A 20,306-nucleotide genomic window follows, 5' to 3' on the forward strand; every position below is an offset into this window, starting at 1 on the left:
GCTTGTGATCTGAGCAATTCCCTTCTCCTCTATGAGTCTTAGTTTCCTATCTGTAAGATGATCATTATAATCCTTACCTCATAGAGTAGTTGAGGTTTACATGACACAATATCTATAAAACATTTATCACTGTGCCTATTATATAGGAAGCATTCAATAAACATGGGTTATTATTTATTAGCACTTATCTAAGTTTTTAATTACATATGTATATATATATAATGTGTGTAATTGCTTGACTAATGCCTGTCTCTCACGTTAGACTATAAGTTTCATAAAAATTAGGTTTGTCTTTGCTCAAAATTGTATATGCAAGATCTACCCCAGTGCTTGGTAAGTGGGTGCTCAATACATATCTGTTGAATACAATAATGGATGGGTGACGTGACTGTACAGCATCTTTATCTAAACTCCTGTGAATAAAAAATATGGCTTGGAAGCTTCTGGATTTATATATGAAGAGGCTTCGGGTCAGGAGTTAGGGGAGGGTGGGTGGGTAGTAGACTTCTCTTGAAGCTTCAACTGCCATCACTCGGTTTGCTTTAATTATGATACAATCAACACAAATAGCAATTTTCCTAGAGGTTCCTTTATTTACAATATATTTAATGTGCTTTCTTTTTGCTTATTATTGTTGGGGTCATTGATAGCTTTTATTGAAAAGTGGGGCTAGAGTCCCCAAATAATCCTTGGTGATACCACTCAAGATGAGGAATATTATTTGGGATCTAAAATAAACAGTAAATATAAAATAAAAAGTGATTTGGGGATGGGTAGCTTATTAATTTATTACAAAGTCACTCCCAAGAAAGAGTTTGACCAAGATTTTGAGCAATGGTAACATTAACAATATTAGAGTATTTTAAAAAACATTCATGTGGTTGTATGTAATCTAGGATGTGTGAACTTTTAGAAATTATATAAATTTTACCCATCAGATTTGAGAATGTTGAGGATGGTGGGGTTGTGGGAGAAACAGGCTAGCTCATAAACAAATGGTAGAAGAGTAAAGCATGCAATTGTTTAGAGGACAACTTTTTAGAAATGTATGAATATAACAGCAATTTCACTTTTAAAAATTTACCCTAGAAGCATAGCTGGAAATGTTTTTAAAAACACATGAGCTGGAATATTCATTGTAGAATTAGGGCAGGGGCTTTTACTTTTTATACCTCTCTGTACTCTTTTCTATATTTTAAAAAACCAGTAAGTGTTCTTTTTAAAATAGCCCTAATAATTATATTTCACATGGAGATCAAGAAAGAACTGGCTAATTCTAGTATTAAATGAGATGATTGTAAAAGCCCTAGTATAGGCATTGGCTTACAGTAACTGCTAAATTAATGTTATTCCCACCCAACTAACTCTAAGTTTCATTACCTCTCTTCAGATGAGTATCTTGGAAGTAACAACTATGTAGATACTGGTTTTTGCAGCCCTGGTATCCAGTATTGTGTCTAGTTCACAGTAAACGCTAAATTGAATTGAGGAGAGATTCTAAGACTGGCAAGCTTGCAACTATAGCCAAGACAAAAACTGATTAAAAGACAGTGAGGCAGTCTTCAAATTCTCTCCCCTGAAAGGAACTACAAAGTTGGATGAAATTGATAAACATAACCATGTTTGTGCTCTGAAAATTAAATAAAGGCATACAACAATGTTTATGCTTGGAACATTGGTTATTTACACACTCATGGCTGGCTCTAATGCTGTGTGTATTCAAAGAGAAGAGGCAACAGGCCCAGCAAAAAGTAAAAGCCAAGGCAGATAAAAACCCACCTAAACTTTGAATGTGTTTCCTATCTACCCACAGATCAAATGGCAGAGACCAGAAGATTTACTGATACTTAAACACAACCTCTGTCCAATACTTTGCTGTCCTCTAAGTTAGGCCGATATAGAGGAGACTCTCAGTAGCCAGGCTTAAAAATAAAAACAAGAAAAAGAAAAGAAAAGAGCAGAAACCTTAGTAATCACACACTATAGAAAAGACAGATCTAACAGTTTTATCCCAGGCAGGTTATTAAAAAAGCAAACAAACAATAAAAACAATCTTGCCTGAGGACGGGATCAAAATCCAGAGTTGCTACAATACATTCTCAAAACTGTCCAGTTTTCAACAACATCAACAAAGTGAGACAAGCAAAGAAACAAGAAAGTGTGACCATATTCAGGAGAAAACAAGCAGCCAATAGAAACTCTCTCCAAGTTTCTCTGGATATAGAATCTAGCAGATAAAGACTTTCAGCAGCTATTTTAAATATTTTCAAACAACTAAAAATATACTATATTCAAATAATTAAAGAAAACAGAGAAAATGATTCAACAAATATACAATCTAATAAGGAGCTAGATTATAAAAAAAATAATCAAGTTAGGATTTGGCATTCAAAAAATACATAAAGGAAATAAAATATTTACTAGATGGGGCTTGACAACAATCCAAGATGGCAAAAGAAAGAATAAGTGAACTTGAAGATAGATTAATAGAATTATCCTATCTGAAAAGAGGGGGAGAAGAAGATCGAAGAAAATAAACAGAATATCAAGAGCATTAACATATGTGTAATAGTAGTCTGCCAGAGGAAATGAGAAAGAAAAGGGCAGAAAAAAATGTTGGAAGAAATAATGGCTGAAAATGTTACAAATTTGGTGAAAAACATTAATCTGCACATCAAAAAAAGCCTAATGAATCAAAAAATAGAATAAATACAAGGAATCCATACATAGAAACATTTTTGTCAAACTTTTTTGAAAGGCAAAGAGATAATATGAAAACAGAAAGAAAAATGAGTCATCACATACAGGGGAGCATCAACATGATTAACAGTTGACTTCCCTTCTGAATATTCAAGATGAGAAGACAAAAACTGGGATTATATACTCAAAGTGCTAAGGGGGTGCCATTGAAAAATATTATATCCAGCAAAACTTGCCCCCTAAAACAAGGCAAAATAGAGATGCTCTAGATAAATAAAGGTTGAGTGAGTTTGTTGCTAGCTGGCCTGTCTTACAAGGAATACTAAAGGAAGTCCTTCAGACTAAAAGGAAATACCACTAGGGAGTAACTTGAATCTACAGGAGGAAATGAAAAGCATCAAAAGTGGAAAATATGTGAATCAATATAAAAAGTTCTATAAATATATTTTCCTTTCTTCTGTTAACTCTTTCCCACTCATAAGATAATATAAAGTACTGATTGTAGCATCACATTGCTGTATTTATAGAGAGACTAGAGGCCCAATGCACAAAATTCGTTCAAGAGTAGGCCTTCCTTCCCCCTGGCTGCCAGCATCAGCTTCCCTCTGGCACCCAGGACCGGGGCTTCCCTCCAGCACCCGGGAACTGGGCTTCCCTTGCAGCCCTAGATTCTTCCGGAGGTCATCCAGAAGGATGTCCTGAAGAACATCTGGTCTAATTAGCATATTATGCTTTTACTATTATCGATATAATGACAACACGACAATAGTAGCACAAAAGGGGGGAAGAGAATGAAGCACTGTTGGAGCAAAGCTTCTATATCTTGACAGAACTAGGTCAGTAAAAATATGGAGTAGCTCTGACCGGTTTGGCTCAGTGGATAGAGCGTCGGCCTGCGGACTCAAGGGTCCCAGGTTCAATTCCGGTCAAGGGCATGTACCTTGGTTGCGGGTACATACCCAGTAGGGAGAGTGCAGGAGGCAGCTGATCGATGTTTCTCTCTCATCGATGTTTCTAACTCTCTATCCCTCTCCCTCCCTCTCTGTAAAAAATCAATAAAATACATTTAAAAAAACAATATGGAGTATATTGTGATTAGTTAAAGGTTGCATATTATAATCTCTAGGCCAACCAATAAGAAAATAACTCAATATGTAGTTAAAAAATCAATAGAGGAATATAAAGAATACATTTAAAATATTTAGCACCAGAAAGGGCAATAAAGGAGGACCAGAGGAACCAAGAAGCAGAAGGCATATAAAAAATAATTAGCAAAATGACAAATGTAGATGAAACCAATCAATAATTACATTAAATATGAATATTCTAAGCATCCATATTAGTATGAAGAGATTTTCAAGCTGGACCAAAAAAATGATATCCAGCTATATGCAGTCTGTTCCCTAGATTCAATGACAGAAATAGGTTGAAAGTAAAAGAATGCAGATAGTAACAACAGGAGAGCTAAAGTGCTATCAATATAGACAAGCTATATTTTAAGACAAGAAATATTGCTAGAGCAAAGATAGGTATTTCATAATGATAAGAGTTAATGTATCAGGAAGATATAACAATTATAAATGTATCCACATCTAACAAAAGAGTGTCAGAACACATAAATCAAAACTGATATAATTGAAGGAGAAATACACAGCTCAACAAAAATTGTTAGAGATTTCAATACCCTCCTATTAATAACTGACAGAACCAGGTAGAAGATCAGCAAGAATGTAGAAGACTTCAACAATACCATCAACCAACTAGACCTGACATCTATATAACATTCTATCCAATGACTGCAGAATGCACCTGTTTACAAGAGCATATGGAACATTCTTCAGGATGGTCAATAGGCTACGTACACATAAAATACTAGTAAATCTTGATAACTTTAAAAGAACTCATAGGATGCAAAGTATGCTCTCCAATCACAATGAAATTAAATTTGATATTATTAACAGAAACAAATCTTTCAAATTCCACAAGTATTCGGAAATAAAACAATGCACTTCTAAGTAACCTATAGTTCTCAGAAGAAATCACAAGATAAATTATAAAATTTTTTGAACTAAATAAAAAACAGAGATAAGACATACCAAAATGTATGGCATAGAGCTGAAGTAGTACTTAAAAGGAAATTTAGAGCTTTAAACACTTATGTCAAAAGAGAATAACAGTCACAAATCAATAACATGAGCTTCCACCTTAAGAAACTAGAGAACAAAAGTGAAACTATCCCTAAAACAACAGAAAAAAAAAAAGATAAAGATTTGAGCAGAAAGCAGTGAAGGAGAAAGTGAAAACAGATGTTGGTTCTTTGAAAAGATCAACAAAATTGAGGAAACTTTACTGAGACTAACCAAGAAAGGAAAAGGGCACAAACAACCAAAACCAAGTGAAAGATGGGACATTACTCTGATCAGACAGAAATTAAAAGGAACATAAGGGAATATTATAAATAATTTATGTCAAAATATTACACAGCTTCTGAAATTAATGGATTCTTAGACAGACAGAAAATATCAAAAATATCTCAAGAATAATAAAAATTTGGAAAAGACATATGGCATGTAAATAAATGCAATTAGCAATTAAAATCTTCCCCCAAAGAACCCAGGCTCTGATAGTTTCACTTATAAATTCTAGTACTTAAAGAAGATACGATGTCAATACTTTACAAAATCTTTGAGAAAAATAAAGGATGGAATAATCCGAAATTCATTTTATGAGACAAACATTACCTTCATACCAAACCAGATAAAGATATCACAAGCAAAGAAAACACTGACCAATATTCCTCATGAATGTAAAAACAAATATTCTTAACAAAATATTAGCAGACTGACTTCAGCAACATATAAAGAAAATTATATAACATGACCAAATTTATTCTATGCATGCAAGGTTGGCTTTACATTAAAAAATAAAGTGATGGCCGAAACCGGTTTGGCTCAGTGGATAGAGCGTCGGCTTGCGGACTGAAAGGTCCCGGGTTCGATTCCGGTCAAGGGCATGTACCTGGGTTGCGGGCACATCCCCAGTAGGGAGTGTGCAGGAGGCAGCTGATCGATGTTTCTCTCTCATCGATGTTTCTAACTCTCTATCTCTCTCCCTTCCTCTCTGTAAAAAAATCAATAAAATATATTTTTAAAAAATAAAATAAAAATAAAGTGATGACCCTGCCAGCATGTCTCAGTGTTTGAGCATCAACCTGTGAACCAGGAGGTCACAGTTCAATTCTTGGTGGGGGCACATGACCAGGTTGCAGGCTCGGTCTGGGGTGTGCAGGAGGCACGCTGCCCACAACCAAGGCTGTTACTGCTGACAGGCCCCTGGAAGCTGTTGGTGGTGCCCTCCTTATCCATTGTGCTACCCAGTCATGAGTGATTGACAAGGACGAAAGTTAGTGTGCTGCTGGGGGTGTGGGGGCGCTTGTGCCAAGGGAGCCCAGCACCCAGCTTGGAATCAACATGAACAAGAGTGAGAAAGAACAGAGGGTGGAAATAAGGGAGAGGAAAAAGAAGAGAAAGAGAAGGAGGAAGAGATGGAGATGGGAGAGAAGGTGACAGGGAGAAGACAAATGAACCAGTGCAATCATTGGGCTCTTAGAATCCCTTTCCCTGTAATGGGCAGTTGCCTTATTTATGAAGTAGAGGCAGGACACCAATACTACAGGTTTGACATTTACCTTCCGAGTCTTTGTTGTAGAAAACACCATGGGGATGCAAAGAGTAAGGTCGGGAAGCAAAGTTCTTTAAATGGATGACAATCACGTCCCCCACTTCAGCCCTCAAGATGGGGCCCAGGAATCCAAGCCAGGGCGGTTTGGGGATCTCCGTGGAGTACGTCTCATCTGTGTAGTGTCTGTAAACAGCCTTTTTGTAAAGACCACCTATCCTGTTGGGCCCGCTTTCGAGAAATAAGGTTGCAAGTCTAAAAATAAGAAAAAAAATATTTAAATGTGGAAACTGAAAGAAAAATCTTAATAACATGCCTTCACAGGTCATGAAGTACATACACTTACAATTTCTCCTTTAGTGTTCACCATAGCCCTATCGCCGCTGGAGAGCTGGCAAGATTATCCCTGATTTATTGAGGATGAAACGGGGGCTGAGAGTTAAGTGACAAGCCAAAGGCACAAATTAAAACAAAACACAAACACTCTAAAGTCACATGCCCCTTTGCCCCCTTTCATTCAACACCCCCCCCCCTTTGCTTTTTTGTTTGACAAACAATATGCACTTGCTGCATCCCCAGCACTTCGCTGGGTGCTGTGGGGGGATACAAAAGAGCTTATGGCCTAATAATGGAAAAATTAAGGAACTGCGCAGAGCGGTATTGAGCAAGTGCCAACCGAGTGGTTGAAGCATCAGATATAGCTCACATTTTCTAGGAATAATTAGTTCAGAGAAGGAAAAGGTTGCAGTGGTTGAAGAGGTCAGTAAACACCTCATGAAAAATGCAGGAATTGAGGAGGAGGAGGAGGATTAGATAACAAAAGGGAAAAGTGAGGACACTGGGCAGGGACAGAGCAAAAACCATGAGAAAGAAGCAGTCCCCATCGTTTTGGGGGAGAGGAGATTCTAGGCTGGAGGCTATGAGTCCGGAGGGGGACGAGTCGTGAGAAATATGGGTGCATGTAACATCTGGAAGAAGACTGACCAGGTTGAAAAATTTAGGATCTGTCTTGGAAGCACTGAGGACTCACGGAGGTTTTTCCTAAGTGGTGACGTAATCATCAGTCTTTCAGGACCATCCTTACGACAGTGGTGTTCAAGTTTTAGAAGAGTCGGGCAAAGGGGGGGAGCATGAATGAGGGGGCAGGGAAGCTGTCAGGAGACCAGTGGAGATGGGGTGGGTGTAGTTGCAATAGAAAGAAAGGAGCAGATGTGTAAAAATAGGATTGTAAGATGTGATGTGAGCAAATACCCTCCTGGGGCCCCAGGGGGAAGGGGGCACTCAGTCCCAGGGTCTGGGAGCTGGAGACAATAGCAGCACTGCGGACACCACCTCAGAGGTGGCCACGCCGGCTCCTGGGAAGGTGGACCTCCCCTCCCCGCTCTCAGTCTGTGTGCTTAGCACAGGGCTCCACCCCAGACATACGGGCTTCTGCTTGAAGTAAAGCTCCACCCCTTCGGGTGCAGCCATCTGAGTGTAGCTGTGCCCTCGGAGGGTGAGAGGCAGGCCCCCCTCTCACACACACCCCTGCACATGCATTCCCTCTCGGTCACTCAACAAACTTTATGTCAGACCTGGGCTACGGAACAAAAAGGCAAAGCCTGGAAGGAGCTCTCATTCTAGAAGGGAGAGCCATGAGAACACAGATGGGGCACCTAATCTGGAGTGGAAGACAGATCGGGGAAGGTTTTCTAGAGGAAGTAATGCCTAAATATGGCCTCGAAGATCAAAGAGGAGTTGCCCAAGCAATGATATGGAAAGGGCTGATGTAGTAGACACTGTGGCGCTCTGCCAAGTCAGTGCCCACACTCCACTCTTTGATCTGATAGCACACCTTCCCCATTCTCATGCTAAGTACCTTGGAGAGGCCTCCACCCCCAGCTCCAGTCATGGAGCAAGTGACTCAGCCTAACCGATCAGACACCAAGTCCCCTCAGATATTGGTGGAGGGAGGCCCTGTGATCCAGGCCTGGTCAACTGAATTGATGGAACTGGGCAGGGCTGACACATGTAGATGGCAGGGCAGGCTACTAATCTGGTGCTCTGGGCAGATAATGAATATGTGGCTCCACCTGATATTTGCAAAAAATCCTCTTACCTGGAGGAAAGACTGAGTGCTGTGGAGGGGAGAAGGGGGCCTGGTGGTGGCAGTGCTCACCTGCCCCTTGGTCACCAGAAGAGAAGGAGCCTACCCTATAGTTCACTAATGTGAAAGCCGTCGGAAGGGACTTTAGTGACCACCTATTATTACTTGAACACACATCTTGGGGTCTCCTACTTCCAAATCCCAAACCCAATTCAAGCAGGTGATTCTTTCCAACCACATATAATACTCATCCTAGAGAAGTTCTGGAAGTTGTCGTTTTCTCCACCTTCACTGTCATTTCCAGTGAATTTTGTCCCCCCAGCAAGGCCTGCAGTGCCCTAGGGATGTTCTAGTGCCCTTCAGAGATGAGGCCCAGATGTTCTACCTCTTAATCTGGCTCCGCTGAGGACCCCTGGAAGTTCTCCCATCTCGGAGACCAAGCCCTTTCTCATTAAAGGGGCCTTTTTGCTGACAGGTTTGACCTTGTTCTCTGATCATATTAGGTGGTCCGGGGCAGGCCGCATGCCTCAGCTGGTTAGAGTGAGGAAGTGATATGGTTGTGAAAAATCAATTTTTAACTTTAAAACTGTGCCATAGTCTATTTAAATGCTTTTCTTTTTAACTTTGTTGTGCAATAAGCCTCAGTTTATAAATGTGAAGTAAACCCTTCTTGTTAGCAAGTCCCTGGGAGAAAGAAAATAGTCTTTGAAAGACAAGCCCAGCAAACCAAAGCTCTTAAGGTTACTTGGAGGATTTCCGGAAAGATGTTCACTGGATATTTTCTTGTAGCCACAAACTCTACCCTGGACCCAGGCATCATCGGATATACAGCTGATCTTTGAGCAACATAGGTTTGAACTGTGTGGATCCATTTACACACAGGTTGTTTTCAAGAAATAAAGTTGATCCTTTGTATCCTTGAGTTTTACATTTGAGGATTCATTCAGGCATGGATAGAAAACAGTATTTTTGCATTCCCAAATGGGGATTCCCAAATGGGGATTCCCAAATGGGGATCAAAAATACTGTTGAACATCTGATCCCCTCACTTCTCTATTCTGGGTTCCCAACACACACACACACACACACACACACACACACACACACACACACGCACACTCACACCAGTAAACACACATGCATATGCATGCTGAGCAGAAGTTCCTTATCATGAATTGTCTGGCAGAGCCAGCCAGACGAGAGGGAGGGGAACTGTAGGTTGCCTTCTGACAGCACTTATTGCATATGCTGCATATTTTAGCACTGAGTTATTTATTGACTTGTTTTGCATCTTCCTGGACATGTGTCAATCTTATCACCTAAACAGTCATCCCGAGAAGGGATTAGGTTTACTCAAACAGTGGCTCCCAAATGTCCACCTAGGTACTAACTGTATCCAAATTATTTGGGACATTTGCCAAAAATGTAGGTCCCCAGGCCCCATTTTAGGGCAATTGAATCGGACTTTCTGTGTCAGGGCCGTGGCATCTATGCTTCCTGAGCTCACTAACCGATTCTCACGACAGAGCCTTCCAGTGCTTGCCCATTCGGAGTCTTCTTTCTTCCCAGCAGAAAGGGAGAACACAGAGAACTTTTGCAGTTCGGTGGGGCCATGGGATTTTGGCAAGTGAGCTATGAGAGGAAGTGACGTGTGCCACTTCTGGGCCAGGGCCTTTAATTACAAGACCCCTCATTTCCTCTGCTGCAGGGGAAGCCTTCAGCGGCGACAGTGAAGCCTCCAGATCGAAGCAGCCTGGCTCGCTAGTTCAGGTGTCCTGCAGTCGTATGGCCCTCAGTGAACCCCAGTGTGTGAGAAATACACCTCTGTGGTGTGAGCCGAGACTTGGAGATTATGTGTAGCTACAGCACCAGCTGACTTATTCTGACTAATACAATTCTGATGTGAATGCAAGTTTGGAAATCACATTTCTATAGCATTTAGCACAAAACCCATCGAAACCACCTGACCCATAGTAACTATTTGAAACCACAGGAACTATTGGAAGTGGAAAAGGCAGGGAAAGAATGGAAGTCAGAGAATGTCTATGTAGCCGACCACCCCTAGAACACAGCATACCCTTGTAACAGTTGGACAGAGACGCCAGCTCATATGAGTTCTAAAAATGCAAGTCTTGCCCCCAAACAAAGAAAGGGGTGATTTCACAGAAGGCATCCTCAGGAAGCAGCCCGAGGTGTAGCTGGAGTGCACACATTAGATGCTTCAATGGCGGGCTGTCTATTGTTTATAATTCAGCTGCAGGACGGTCGCACTGTGATGGACCAAGTGATCACTACCCCTCAGGTTCACCCCCAGCATACATCCTAACATTTTGACTCAAACTGAGCAGGTGTCTTTGTCCTGCTGTGAAGGAATCCAGTTGGGCTGGGAAGTCTCCCATCAGCAACCACTTTAAGGACAGAACGAGATGCAAAATGCTCACATTGCTAAGGCCAGGGGCAATCCTGCCAAAGAGACACATTCTAAAAGCTGGTGAGATTAACCACTGCGGGAATGAGCCTGCCCCTGAGAATCATTGAACCAGTGCAGAAGCGGACTCCAGGTTAGATTCCCAGGACTTCATAGCTCACAGCAGGCATGCACCTTGCCAGAACCACTGTTCCCCACAGCCTGGACCTTTTAGCAGGATTCTTCCGCATCCATTCAACCACTGAGCATTGCAGAACCTCTCCTGTATATGGGACATTAATCTAGAAACTAGGGCCAAGATGTGTGAATCTCAGTCCCTACACTCAAGGGACATACCATCTGGTTGGGAAGACAAAACATATGCATTGGAGAATAAATAGCAACACCCAGTTTTCCATACCAAGTGGCAAAGATATCATATAGAGCTAAATGTCTGAGTGTGTGTGTGAGAGTATGAGGGCAGGGTAAAGATGAGCTTTGAAGTAACATCAGCAGAGGTATGGTCAGGGAAAACATAGGAAATTATTAAAGTCACAATATGGATAAGCAATTGTTGTCTGAGCTTGAGAAGGGACATTGTTCACCGAGGAGAAACAGGACTAAATGGATACAAATGACACTTGGCAAAGACAAGGGTGGAGATGGTGATTATACACTGCAGCTCAGGTGCAGCCACACGCTCCCTAATTGGGTTAATGATTTCAAAGCCATCCCACCTAAGCGATGTGCTCCCGTTCACATTCTCTCACCCGGGTTCCCCGGCACCACCTGAGTCTTGAGTTCCTCCTTCTCCCACTTCATTTCCACAGAAGCCCCTCAGAACACACATAAGGCAGGTTGAAAACAAATTCACACAGTGAAGGGAAAAGGGAATGAGCTTGAATCCCAACTTCCCCACTTGATGTTGGGAGATCTTGGGGAGATCTGAACCCAAGTTTCCTTGGCTGTCAACCAGTGGCCATCGTAGAGCCATCAAGGGGAGTAAATGAGACAAGACGTGGAGCCCCACGCACAGTGTCTGAATGTTGAAGCAATTGTAATTATGGGAGTAATGATTATTTCTGGCAAAGCTTTAATCAGAAAAGAACAAAATGTGACCATTTGAAGTGTCTTTCCCACAGAGCTCCGGCTCACAGGAGAAGTCCTAGAGATAGGAGAGAGAGCATGACGGCTAGCATTTCTTGTGTGCTAACTCAGCGTCAGGCTTTACCTCTGATACCTGTCTTATGGGTTGATAATGGCTTCCAACGTAAGTCAATACGCTTATCTCCTTATTTGGAAAAGGGGCCTTTGTTAAGGATTTTAAGATGAGGAGCTGATCCTGGATTATCCAGGTGGGTCCTAAATGCCATTAAAAGTGTTCTTATACCAGGGGGATTAGACACACACAGGAGAAGGTGACATGAAAATGGAGGCAGAGATTGGAGTGATGCCCCCTCCTCAAGCCAAGGATTGCCAGCAGCCACCAGAAGCTGGAAAAGGCAATGAATGGATCCTCCTTTAGAGCCTTCAGAGGCAGTGTGGGTCTGTCAATACCTTCACTTTATTTTTAATATATTTTATTGATTTTTTACAGAGAGGAAGGGAGAGGGATAGAGAGTTAGAAACATTGATGAGAGAGAAACATTGATCAGCTGCCTCCTGCACACTCCCTAATGGGTATGTGCCCACAACCAAGGTACATGCCCTTGACCGGAATTGAACCTTGGGACCCTTCAGTCTGCAGGCCGACGCTCTATCCACTGAGCCAAACCAGTTAGGGCAATGCCTTCACTTTAGATTTTTGGCCCCTAGAACTGGGAGAGAATACATTTTTTTATTGTTTTAAGCCACGCAGTTTGTGGTAATTTGTTACAGCAGCCGCAGAAAACTCATACACCCCCACCACAACCACCACCAAGAAAGGACTATCATTATCCCCATTTTACTGATGAGAAAGTTGAGGCAGAGATTCAATTACTTGTTTAGTACGTGGAACAAGAATTCTAAGTTTCTAAGCTGATGCTAGAGCCCCACATCCACCAATAAGCCAGGCTGCCTTGGCATCTCTGTCTGACCACTGCTGGGCCACAGTTGGCTGGGGAAACCCACCTTGGGCCTCCTGGTCCCCCTGATTGGGCAGAAGATCTGTCACGTCTCTGCATGCATGGCATGAAAAGCTTTTATGACAATGCCCGCAACATAGTAAGGACTCAATGACACTTAGCTATTAATGTTGTTGGTGACTTCTCTAGAATCCCACTAACCAGACCTTGGGGTGGGAAAGAGAAGAGGGGGATCAAGAGGGTTTTGTGAAGGATGGGAAACAGGGAGAACTGAGGAAGAGGAAGGTGGCAGGTGCTGCCAGCTGCCTTGCAAAATTCATGTCCCACTTATTAGTAAAAGAATTAAATCCTACTGTTTTCAGGTCAAAAAACACATAAATGAAAGATTATATCTTCAAGCTCCTTTTGAGGCTTGGAGTATCCAATGAGATATAAGTAGAATTCATTGGGTGGCATATCCATGAGAGCGCTTTATAGGGCTGATGCAGCAGAAATTTGCTCCTTCTACCTTTTTCCTTCCTCTCTTCCTTCCTGGAACATAGACATGAAGGCTGGAGTTCCAGCCGCGGCCTTGTGACCATGAACTTCCTTGAGGAGTAAAATCACATGCTAAGGATGTTGAGTCAGAAATTGCTAAGGCCCCTGAAATCCTATCATACCAGCTGTCCCAACAACCTTGCCCTGCCCACATCTGGATATCTTTGAGAAGAGTGTACAAAACCCTAATTTGTTTAAGCCACACTATTCTTGTCACTACTGGCAGCCAAAAGCAATCACTAACCGATAGAGGGAAATAACAGCAACCCCAAGAGAGTCACATGACATCAGGCCCCATGAGATGTTTTTCTGCTGATAAGATAAAAGTTGAGATTTGAAAGTCACTCTCTGTCCAAGACTAAGCTCTAAAAAGAGGAAATCCTTCCCTTTATTTTAAAGCTTCTCTTCTCCCACCTGCTTCCTCCAGTTGACTCTTTCAGTAGACATGCAGGTCTCTCCTTCAACCCATCCTGGAGCCTGCTCAAAACCCTGTGCCATCAACTGGGCTTACACAGTGTTGTGATTGGTGAACTCCCTAAACTTGGGGTTTGAGCAGTTGCCAGCCACACTCATTCAAGTGTGGTTCTGCCTGTGAGTTAGTGCCCACAAAAACCTCTGAGTTTCACTGGGAAGCAGAAGCCTGCACGTGTGGGTTGCCTAATGAGGGCTTTGGTGAGAACTGTGGCTTTAAATAAAGTGAGCCCACTCTGGCTCCATGAAAGACCAGGCTTTGCCACCGAAGCACAGTCACGCCTTAAAGTGCTTTACGAGCTCGAGCAGGACTGGCGCGATGGATCAAATGCTGACACCGTCCCCAGGCAGATCAAAGGAGCCCTGTGTCCCCATTAAGCACAAGAGGGAAGAGGGGGAATATATTCATCGAGGAAAAATATTTCTAGGTAGAATATAACTCCTATATCCTATACTTCCTAGAAAAAAATGTTAGTGGATATAATCTCAATTATGTTTTTGAACCCTGTGATCCAGCAAAGGCACCACGTTGGAAAGTTAAATTGCATCATCTGACTGCTCTAGTGTCTCAGTAGAATGGTTTCAGTGCATTTTCTATCTCATTCTTGTGAATCAGGATTCATTAGACTCTTATTGCTGCCTAATTTTGGCTTCCAAGCGTTTTTACGTCACTGAAACTTTAGCACTCGCTTTCCTCTTCTCCTAACTTTTGCCAATTAGCTTTAGGGATTATATTTCAACTCCCTCATTATACAAATTAAAGAAATAGATGTTCAGAGAGACGATGTAGCTTGCTCAAGGTTACACAGCAAGTTGGGGGCAGAGCAAGGACTAGAAGTCAGGTCTCCTGATTCCTATTTCAGGTTCTTTCCACCCATAGTGGAATGCTGGGGACCTCTAAATACCAGGCATTTGTCTGGTTCTGAATATCCAAAGAGCAGACCGTCCTCAGAAACGCCACCTACTCATCCAGCAGGACTCTGAATGACAGCATGGCCGCATCATCCAAGATGATTCCTTGCTCCTGGGGAAATGGCACCACGCAGAGCACACATACATGATCCACGATCGTGGCATCTTCACATGTGACAGCTGTGACAACTGTGAACTATAGTATCTGAGACATGTGTTTTGTATTCTTCAAACAAGGATCAGCAGCCTTCCTGGGGACTTGCCCTGAGCCACCTGCCTCACCAGTAGCACCTCCTGAGATAACTGTTGATAAAAACGAATATACATGGCACACTCAACCAGACTCCCCATTCAAGAGTCAGGAGCCACCCTGCATTAATCTGTCTCTTTACACACCAGGGGGAAGCATGTGGGGACCTTGGATCCAATATGACATATACATGCTAGCTGTCCCTAAAGGCAGGAGTCCTCTCATGTGAAACCACATTTGTTAAACCATCTCACTCTACTCGGATACCAAACTGTGTTTTAGTCATGCCTCTTTTTTCCATTTCTTTTTCACCAAAACTATTTTCATACATTTTTTAAATCCTCACCGAGAGAGAGAGAGAGAGAGAGAGAGATGCAAGAGAGAAACATCGATCACTTGCCTTCCATATATGCCCTGACTGCATATCAAACACCCAACCTTTTGGTGTATGGGATGCACTCGAACCAACTGAGCCACCCAGCCAGGGCTATACATTTTTTGTGTGCTTTCTTCAAAGCACCATCTTATGGCTGAAAAGAGAGCCCCTAACTCCTTCCTGCACCCAGCTTTGTGGAAACAGCATTCCAATATTTGAGGTTTTAAGTATTTTGGGCTTCTCAATGAATAGGTAACCAGTTTTGGTCACTGACATGAGTGATCACTTTCAGTGTCTCTCTGAGAAGAGTGACAAGTGGACTGAACCTGTCTTTGGTAAGAATTGGTTCTTTCTAGAACTTCTAATTACTGGAATCCCTGGCTTCCGCAAAGCTGAGTTTAATTCAGCAGGAAAGGATCACCTTTGCCAAGAAACAAGTTTCATGGTTTAAAGCAGGGTGGGGAGGGCTCTGGAGCTAAAGCAATGTTGTTTGGTGCTACCTTCACTCTATAAACTCTGCCAAGTACTTCGTGGAACCTCAGCTCCTGGCTTGTAAAATTGGAATAATAATATGTACAAGCAGCAATGAAATGAAAGTTTCTAATGGAATTCCTATGTAAGAACAAAGATCAAAGAATACTGACATGGACATGTAAGGAGAAAGATAGCATTCTCTTTTACTCAACCATATGGAAAGGTCGTCCAGTATCACACTGAGCTCAGGAATAAACTCACTACACTCAACACACACATCTTGAGTAGTCTTGCGTCCAATGGTTGCTCACGACCATTTTCTATTGAGCGTTTTTTGAGAATGGCAGAATCCTATTTTTTGGGAAGGGCACCAGCAGGGAGGGTAGCCTTTCAATCCCATGTCCAGGGAAGATTACCACCACCAAAGGCCAGCACAGGTAGGATTCAAAGAAGTCAAGAGCTTTCTTTGGAAATAGCCCCTGTACATTAAATTTCCTGGTACAAAGCTTAAGGAAAAGACGTTCTTGGCAGCCTGGCTGGCACAAGCATCACCCTTTAATTTTAAAACAAACAAACAAAACACCTATGGCTATGGCTGTGTCACCGTTGTGGCATAACCTAGAAGCCGTGTGTCCAAGCCAACTGGATCTTTGTTCTTTGCCCAGGGCAGGGGGACCTGGCTCGAAAGACTTGCTGGTAGACCCTGTGCTCTTACTGAATCTTAGCAACTAATTTCATCTTTAGAAAATGGAACTTGAATATTGACTGCAATGGGCTCTGCCTATCAGAAAAGAAACAAGCATCCAAATATCCAACAGTGGTTACCAGAACATCTCAAAAGTTGTTCTAAGAAGCACAAAGCTGAAAATATGCATAACAACTTTTGGAGCCAGGGGGTGACATCAGAGGGATCTCCAGGGAACAGATAAAAAATATAAGACATTAGACCCCACAAGGAAAACAGGAAACGAGGGCTATATTCAGCAAAAATAAAAAATCATGGATATAGAATATTCTAGAACCATCTCACCCAGCTACACCATGGGCTCTGGACATAGGCTATTGCCTTCAGATTGAATGAGTCGGGGCTGGAACAAGCCTCTCACCAGTGAAAAAGCCATTTGTAATGGACTCAAAGAAGCTCTTTAACCGCCAGCCAAATCTATTGTAACTGTCCCTCTCTTAAACATTACAAATCAAACACAAAAATGATGTTTCATTCCAAAAAATAAAAACTAAGAAAACACTGTGTGTTTTAACACTGAAGAATTCTTGAAAATTCTCAAATTTCCATCCCAAAGATTGCCATTCTTTTTAAAAAAAAAAAAAAAAACCAGAGTCTAGAACTTCCTTGAATTACTAGAGATGTCTCATGAAAACTGTCCATATATAGAATGAGCCATTATTCAAGCACCTGGTTGTGCTGTGGCTCTTCACAGACAAGGCTTTGAATAGAAAGTTCAGCAAACAGATGGAGTGAAGAATGTCTCTTCCAAACTGCACACCCACCCCGACTGGGCTTTCCAAGCAAACGCAAAACCCTTCTTGTTGATTGACATCAACTCCCCCCCATCACCACCACCCAAGGAATACAACCTTCCACGTGCCAGTGAAAAGGAAGCCAAACCTGGGAGTCTCTGGGGACCCCATGCTCACTCACTTGTCTTCTGCGAAACTTTTCCCAGTAATAACGTTCTTCCCCTGGGGTACATAGTCCCAGTATTCTTCCACAATCCCAATGTGGTATGTTCTGGTAACTGCGCCAACCAGCCCAGACACACCCAGGAATGTGATGAGAAGGATGCAGGCAGCCTGCTGCTTCCAAGGCATTTGTGAATGTAACTCAGGCCGGCAGCGTGTGCAGGAGGCAACCCTGCCTGGCCCTCCCCCTCATTCGGAGTTAGTTATAAATGAGAAAGAGACAAGGGCCAGCTCCTCCCCCTCAGGAGCTTGGGGTTGGGTCAGAGGCTGACAACTCATATAAGCTGAGCAAGCTGGATGGGGGAGTTGCTATGATGACAAAACCTTTGCCAGCCATCCAAGAAATGTGTAACTGGCTTATTTATTTGGTACCCAAGCCAAGCAGGCCTGTTTCTGTAGGTTTTGGGGCTCTGCTCTGATATTAACCATTCATCATTACCAGGAATGGCAGTACAACTAGTTGGGCTAATAGGTTTCCCCGCCTTCTTCCTCTTTTTTTTTCCCCCTCCACACCCATTATAGGAACATATTAAAATCTGAATACTGGGCTGGCCTGAACGGAGCATCAGGAAATATCTCAAGCACTAAAGAAGGCTTCATCTCCATCGGCAGCGCAGAGGGCATGATGCAATCACTCTCTGCCATCTTGCTTTATAGGGCTACATGAAACCATCAACTCACATCATAAAGTTCATAACAACATTGTAAAACCACACTAATTCTTCATTTGCTCGTGAATCATCTCCACCAAATTCAAATCCCACCAGCAAAAATTAGGAGTTCAATCTCCCAGTTCAGCCACAATTCTACAGGTTATCACCCCTAAGACTGAGCTGCCATTCTGGGACACGAGTGACAATGATACATGAGGGATACCCTGCAGGCACATGAAGACCTAATTCAGTAGCAGGTCTTTGGGTCAAAAAGGTGAAGGGAGCGCCCATTCTTCTGTGTGCTCTTATCTGTGTCCTAAAATCTCAGTGCTTAAAGAGAACCATCTGCCCCAGCCAGTTTGGCTCAGTAGATAAAGCATCGTCTTGTGAACTCAAGGATCCCAGGTTTGATCCCGGTCAAGGGCACATACCTCAGTTGCAGGCTCGATCCCTGGCCCTGGTTGGGGCTTGTGTGGGAGGCAACCAATCAATGTGTCTCTCTCACATCGATGTTTTTCTCTCTCTGTCTTTCCTCTTCTCTTCCACTCTCTCTAAAAATCAATGGACATATCCTGAGGTGAGGATTAACAAAAACAACAAAACAAAACAAAACAAAACAAAACAAAACAAAACAAAACTAAGAGAATTCATCCGACCCTGCAAGTGAACCAACCTAGAGGTTCCCAGATTTGCTCTCAAGGACACAGATGTGGAATGAAGGAGATGGTCTCCAGGCTGGACTCTCAGGTCGAACAGACCTGTGTTTGAAATCCAGGCCCAGCACTTATTTAGTGGCATTGAAGAATCACTGGACCTCTCTAAACCTGGGTCTGCAAAACAGGGGTGAAGGGATTGATAAGAAAATTTGAAGAATGACATAACAGCAAATCTAGATGACCTTGGGTGTGATTTTTTTTTTTTTAAATATCAGGACACTTGTGGAGTAATTGCCACAACACACCTTCCTTTAACTCACATCTACTCTTCAATATGAGTTTGGGCACTTTGTGTGAGTTCATCATTTAATAGCCACTATAGGGAAAGGACTCCCAGGGCAAAGCCGCGCATGGCCTTGAAGGAAGTAGGGCTTTAGGAGTTCCTGGACCAAAGAGTTTTTGTTCACGTTCTAGAGAAGCAGACTATTTGGGGCCATTGGAGGGGATCCCAAAATGCCCCTTCAGCCCAGCCCAGGTAAAGCCCTAATTATTACAGAACTTTGAAAACACACAAACATGCCATCATTTTGCTTCATTCCTCCATTTTATATCCCAACCTCCACCCACTCCATCCCTCACCTGCACTAAATTCTTTCTCATCCTCCCAAATCCTTCTAGGCTCTTCCTCTCTGAAACCTTCCTTAGTTCCTGCCTCGACCTCCACACCTTTCCTCCAGACTTTGTATGCATGAGCATCTCTATCTATATTATTGTTTGCTTACATGTTGACCTCCCATACTAGTCTCTAAAGTCCTTGAGAACAGTGCCTAGCTGACGAGCCCTCAACATCTCCCTCCTGTTACATCTGAGGTCCAAGGGCTTTATTAAAAGAACCTACAGAATGCCACACTCCATAGGTATTACTGGAACTGTATTAAACTGATAGCCAAGGCCAGGTCAGAAGACCCTTTCAAAGAAGGGACCATTAACAATACACAAGAATTTTCTTCAAGCATAAACATGACCTAAGAATTTAAATGGAACACAATATAGAATGCACATGGGCAAACACTCCACCAAACAAAGTCCAGTGATGAAATCAGTCATTACACCATTTGGAGATATGTGCTGAGTATCTACCTTATTAACTGTTCTAATCAACTAAGAATATGATACGCATGGTACTTGCCCTTAACCTGTTTATATTTTAATGAGGGAAATGGATTATAAACAATAAACAAGTTTTAAAATATTAGCTAAATATCATGATGAGCTCAGCAAAATTCAAGCTAAATCCAAAGTGAATGGGCAGAATGTTAGTATGTGTCTGAGATGTTTG

The 20,306-nt window shown here is 42.4% G+C and overlaps 1 protein-coding gene across 1 annotated transcript in view; it reads right to left on the reverse strand.

Moving 5' to 3' along the window:
* Positions 1–17,794, reverse strand: part of HEPHL1 (hephaestin like 1) — a 62,461-nt gene extending 44,667 nt beyond the window's left edge. Inside the window, exons 1-2 of the mRNA XM_036324679.1 lie at positions 17,618–17,794; positions 6,389–6,633 (exon numbers count right to left, since the gene is read on the reverse strand). Of these exons, the coding sequence (XP_036180572.1) occupies positions 6,389–6,633; positions 17,618–17,787 (415 nt within the window). The 5' untranslated portion in view covers positions 17,788–17,794. The remainder of the gene's footprint in view (positions 1–6,388; positions 6,634–17,617) is intronic.
* Positions 17,795–20,306: the final 2,512 nt, after the last annotated feature.

This window comes from Myotis myotis, unplaced genomic scaffold, assembly GCF_014108235.1.
Source record: "Myotis myotis isolate mMyoMyo1 unplaced genomic scaffold, mMyoMyo1.p scaffold_m19_p_10, whole genome shotgun sequence".
NCBI lineage: Eukaryota > Metazoa > Chordata > Mammalia > Chiroptera > Vespertilionidae > Myotis > Myotis myotis.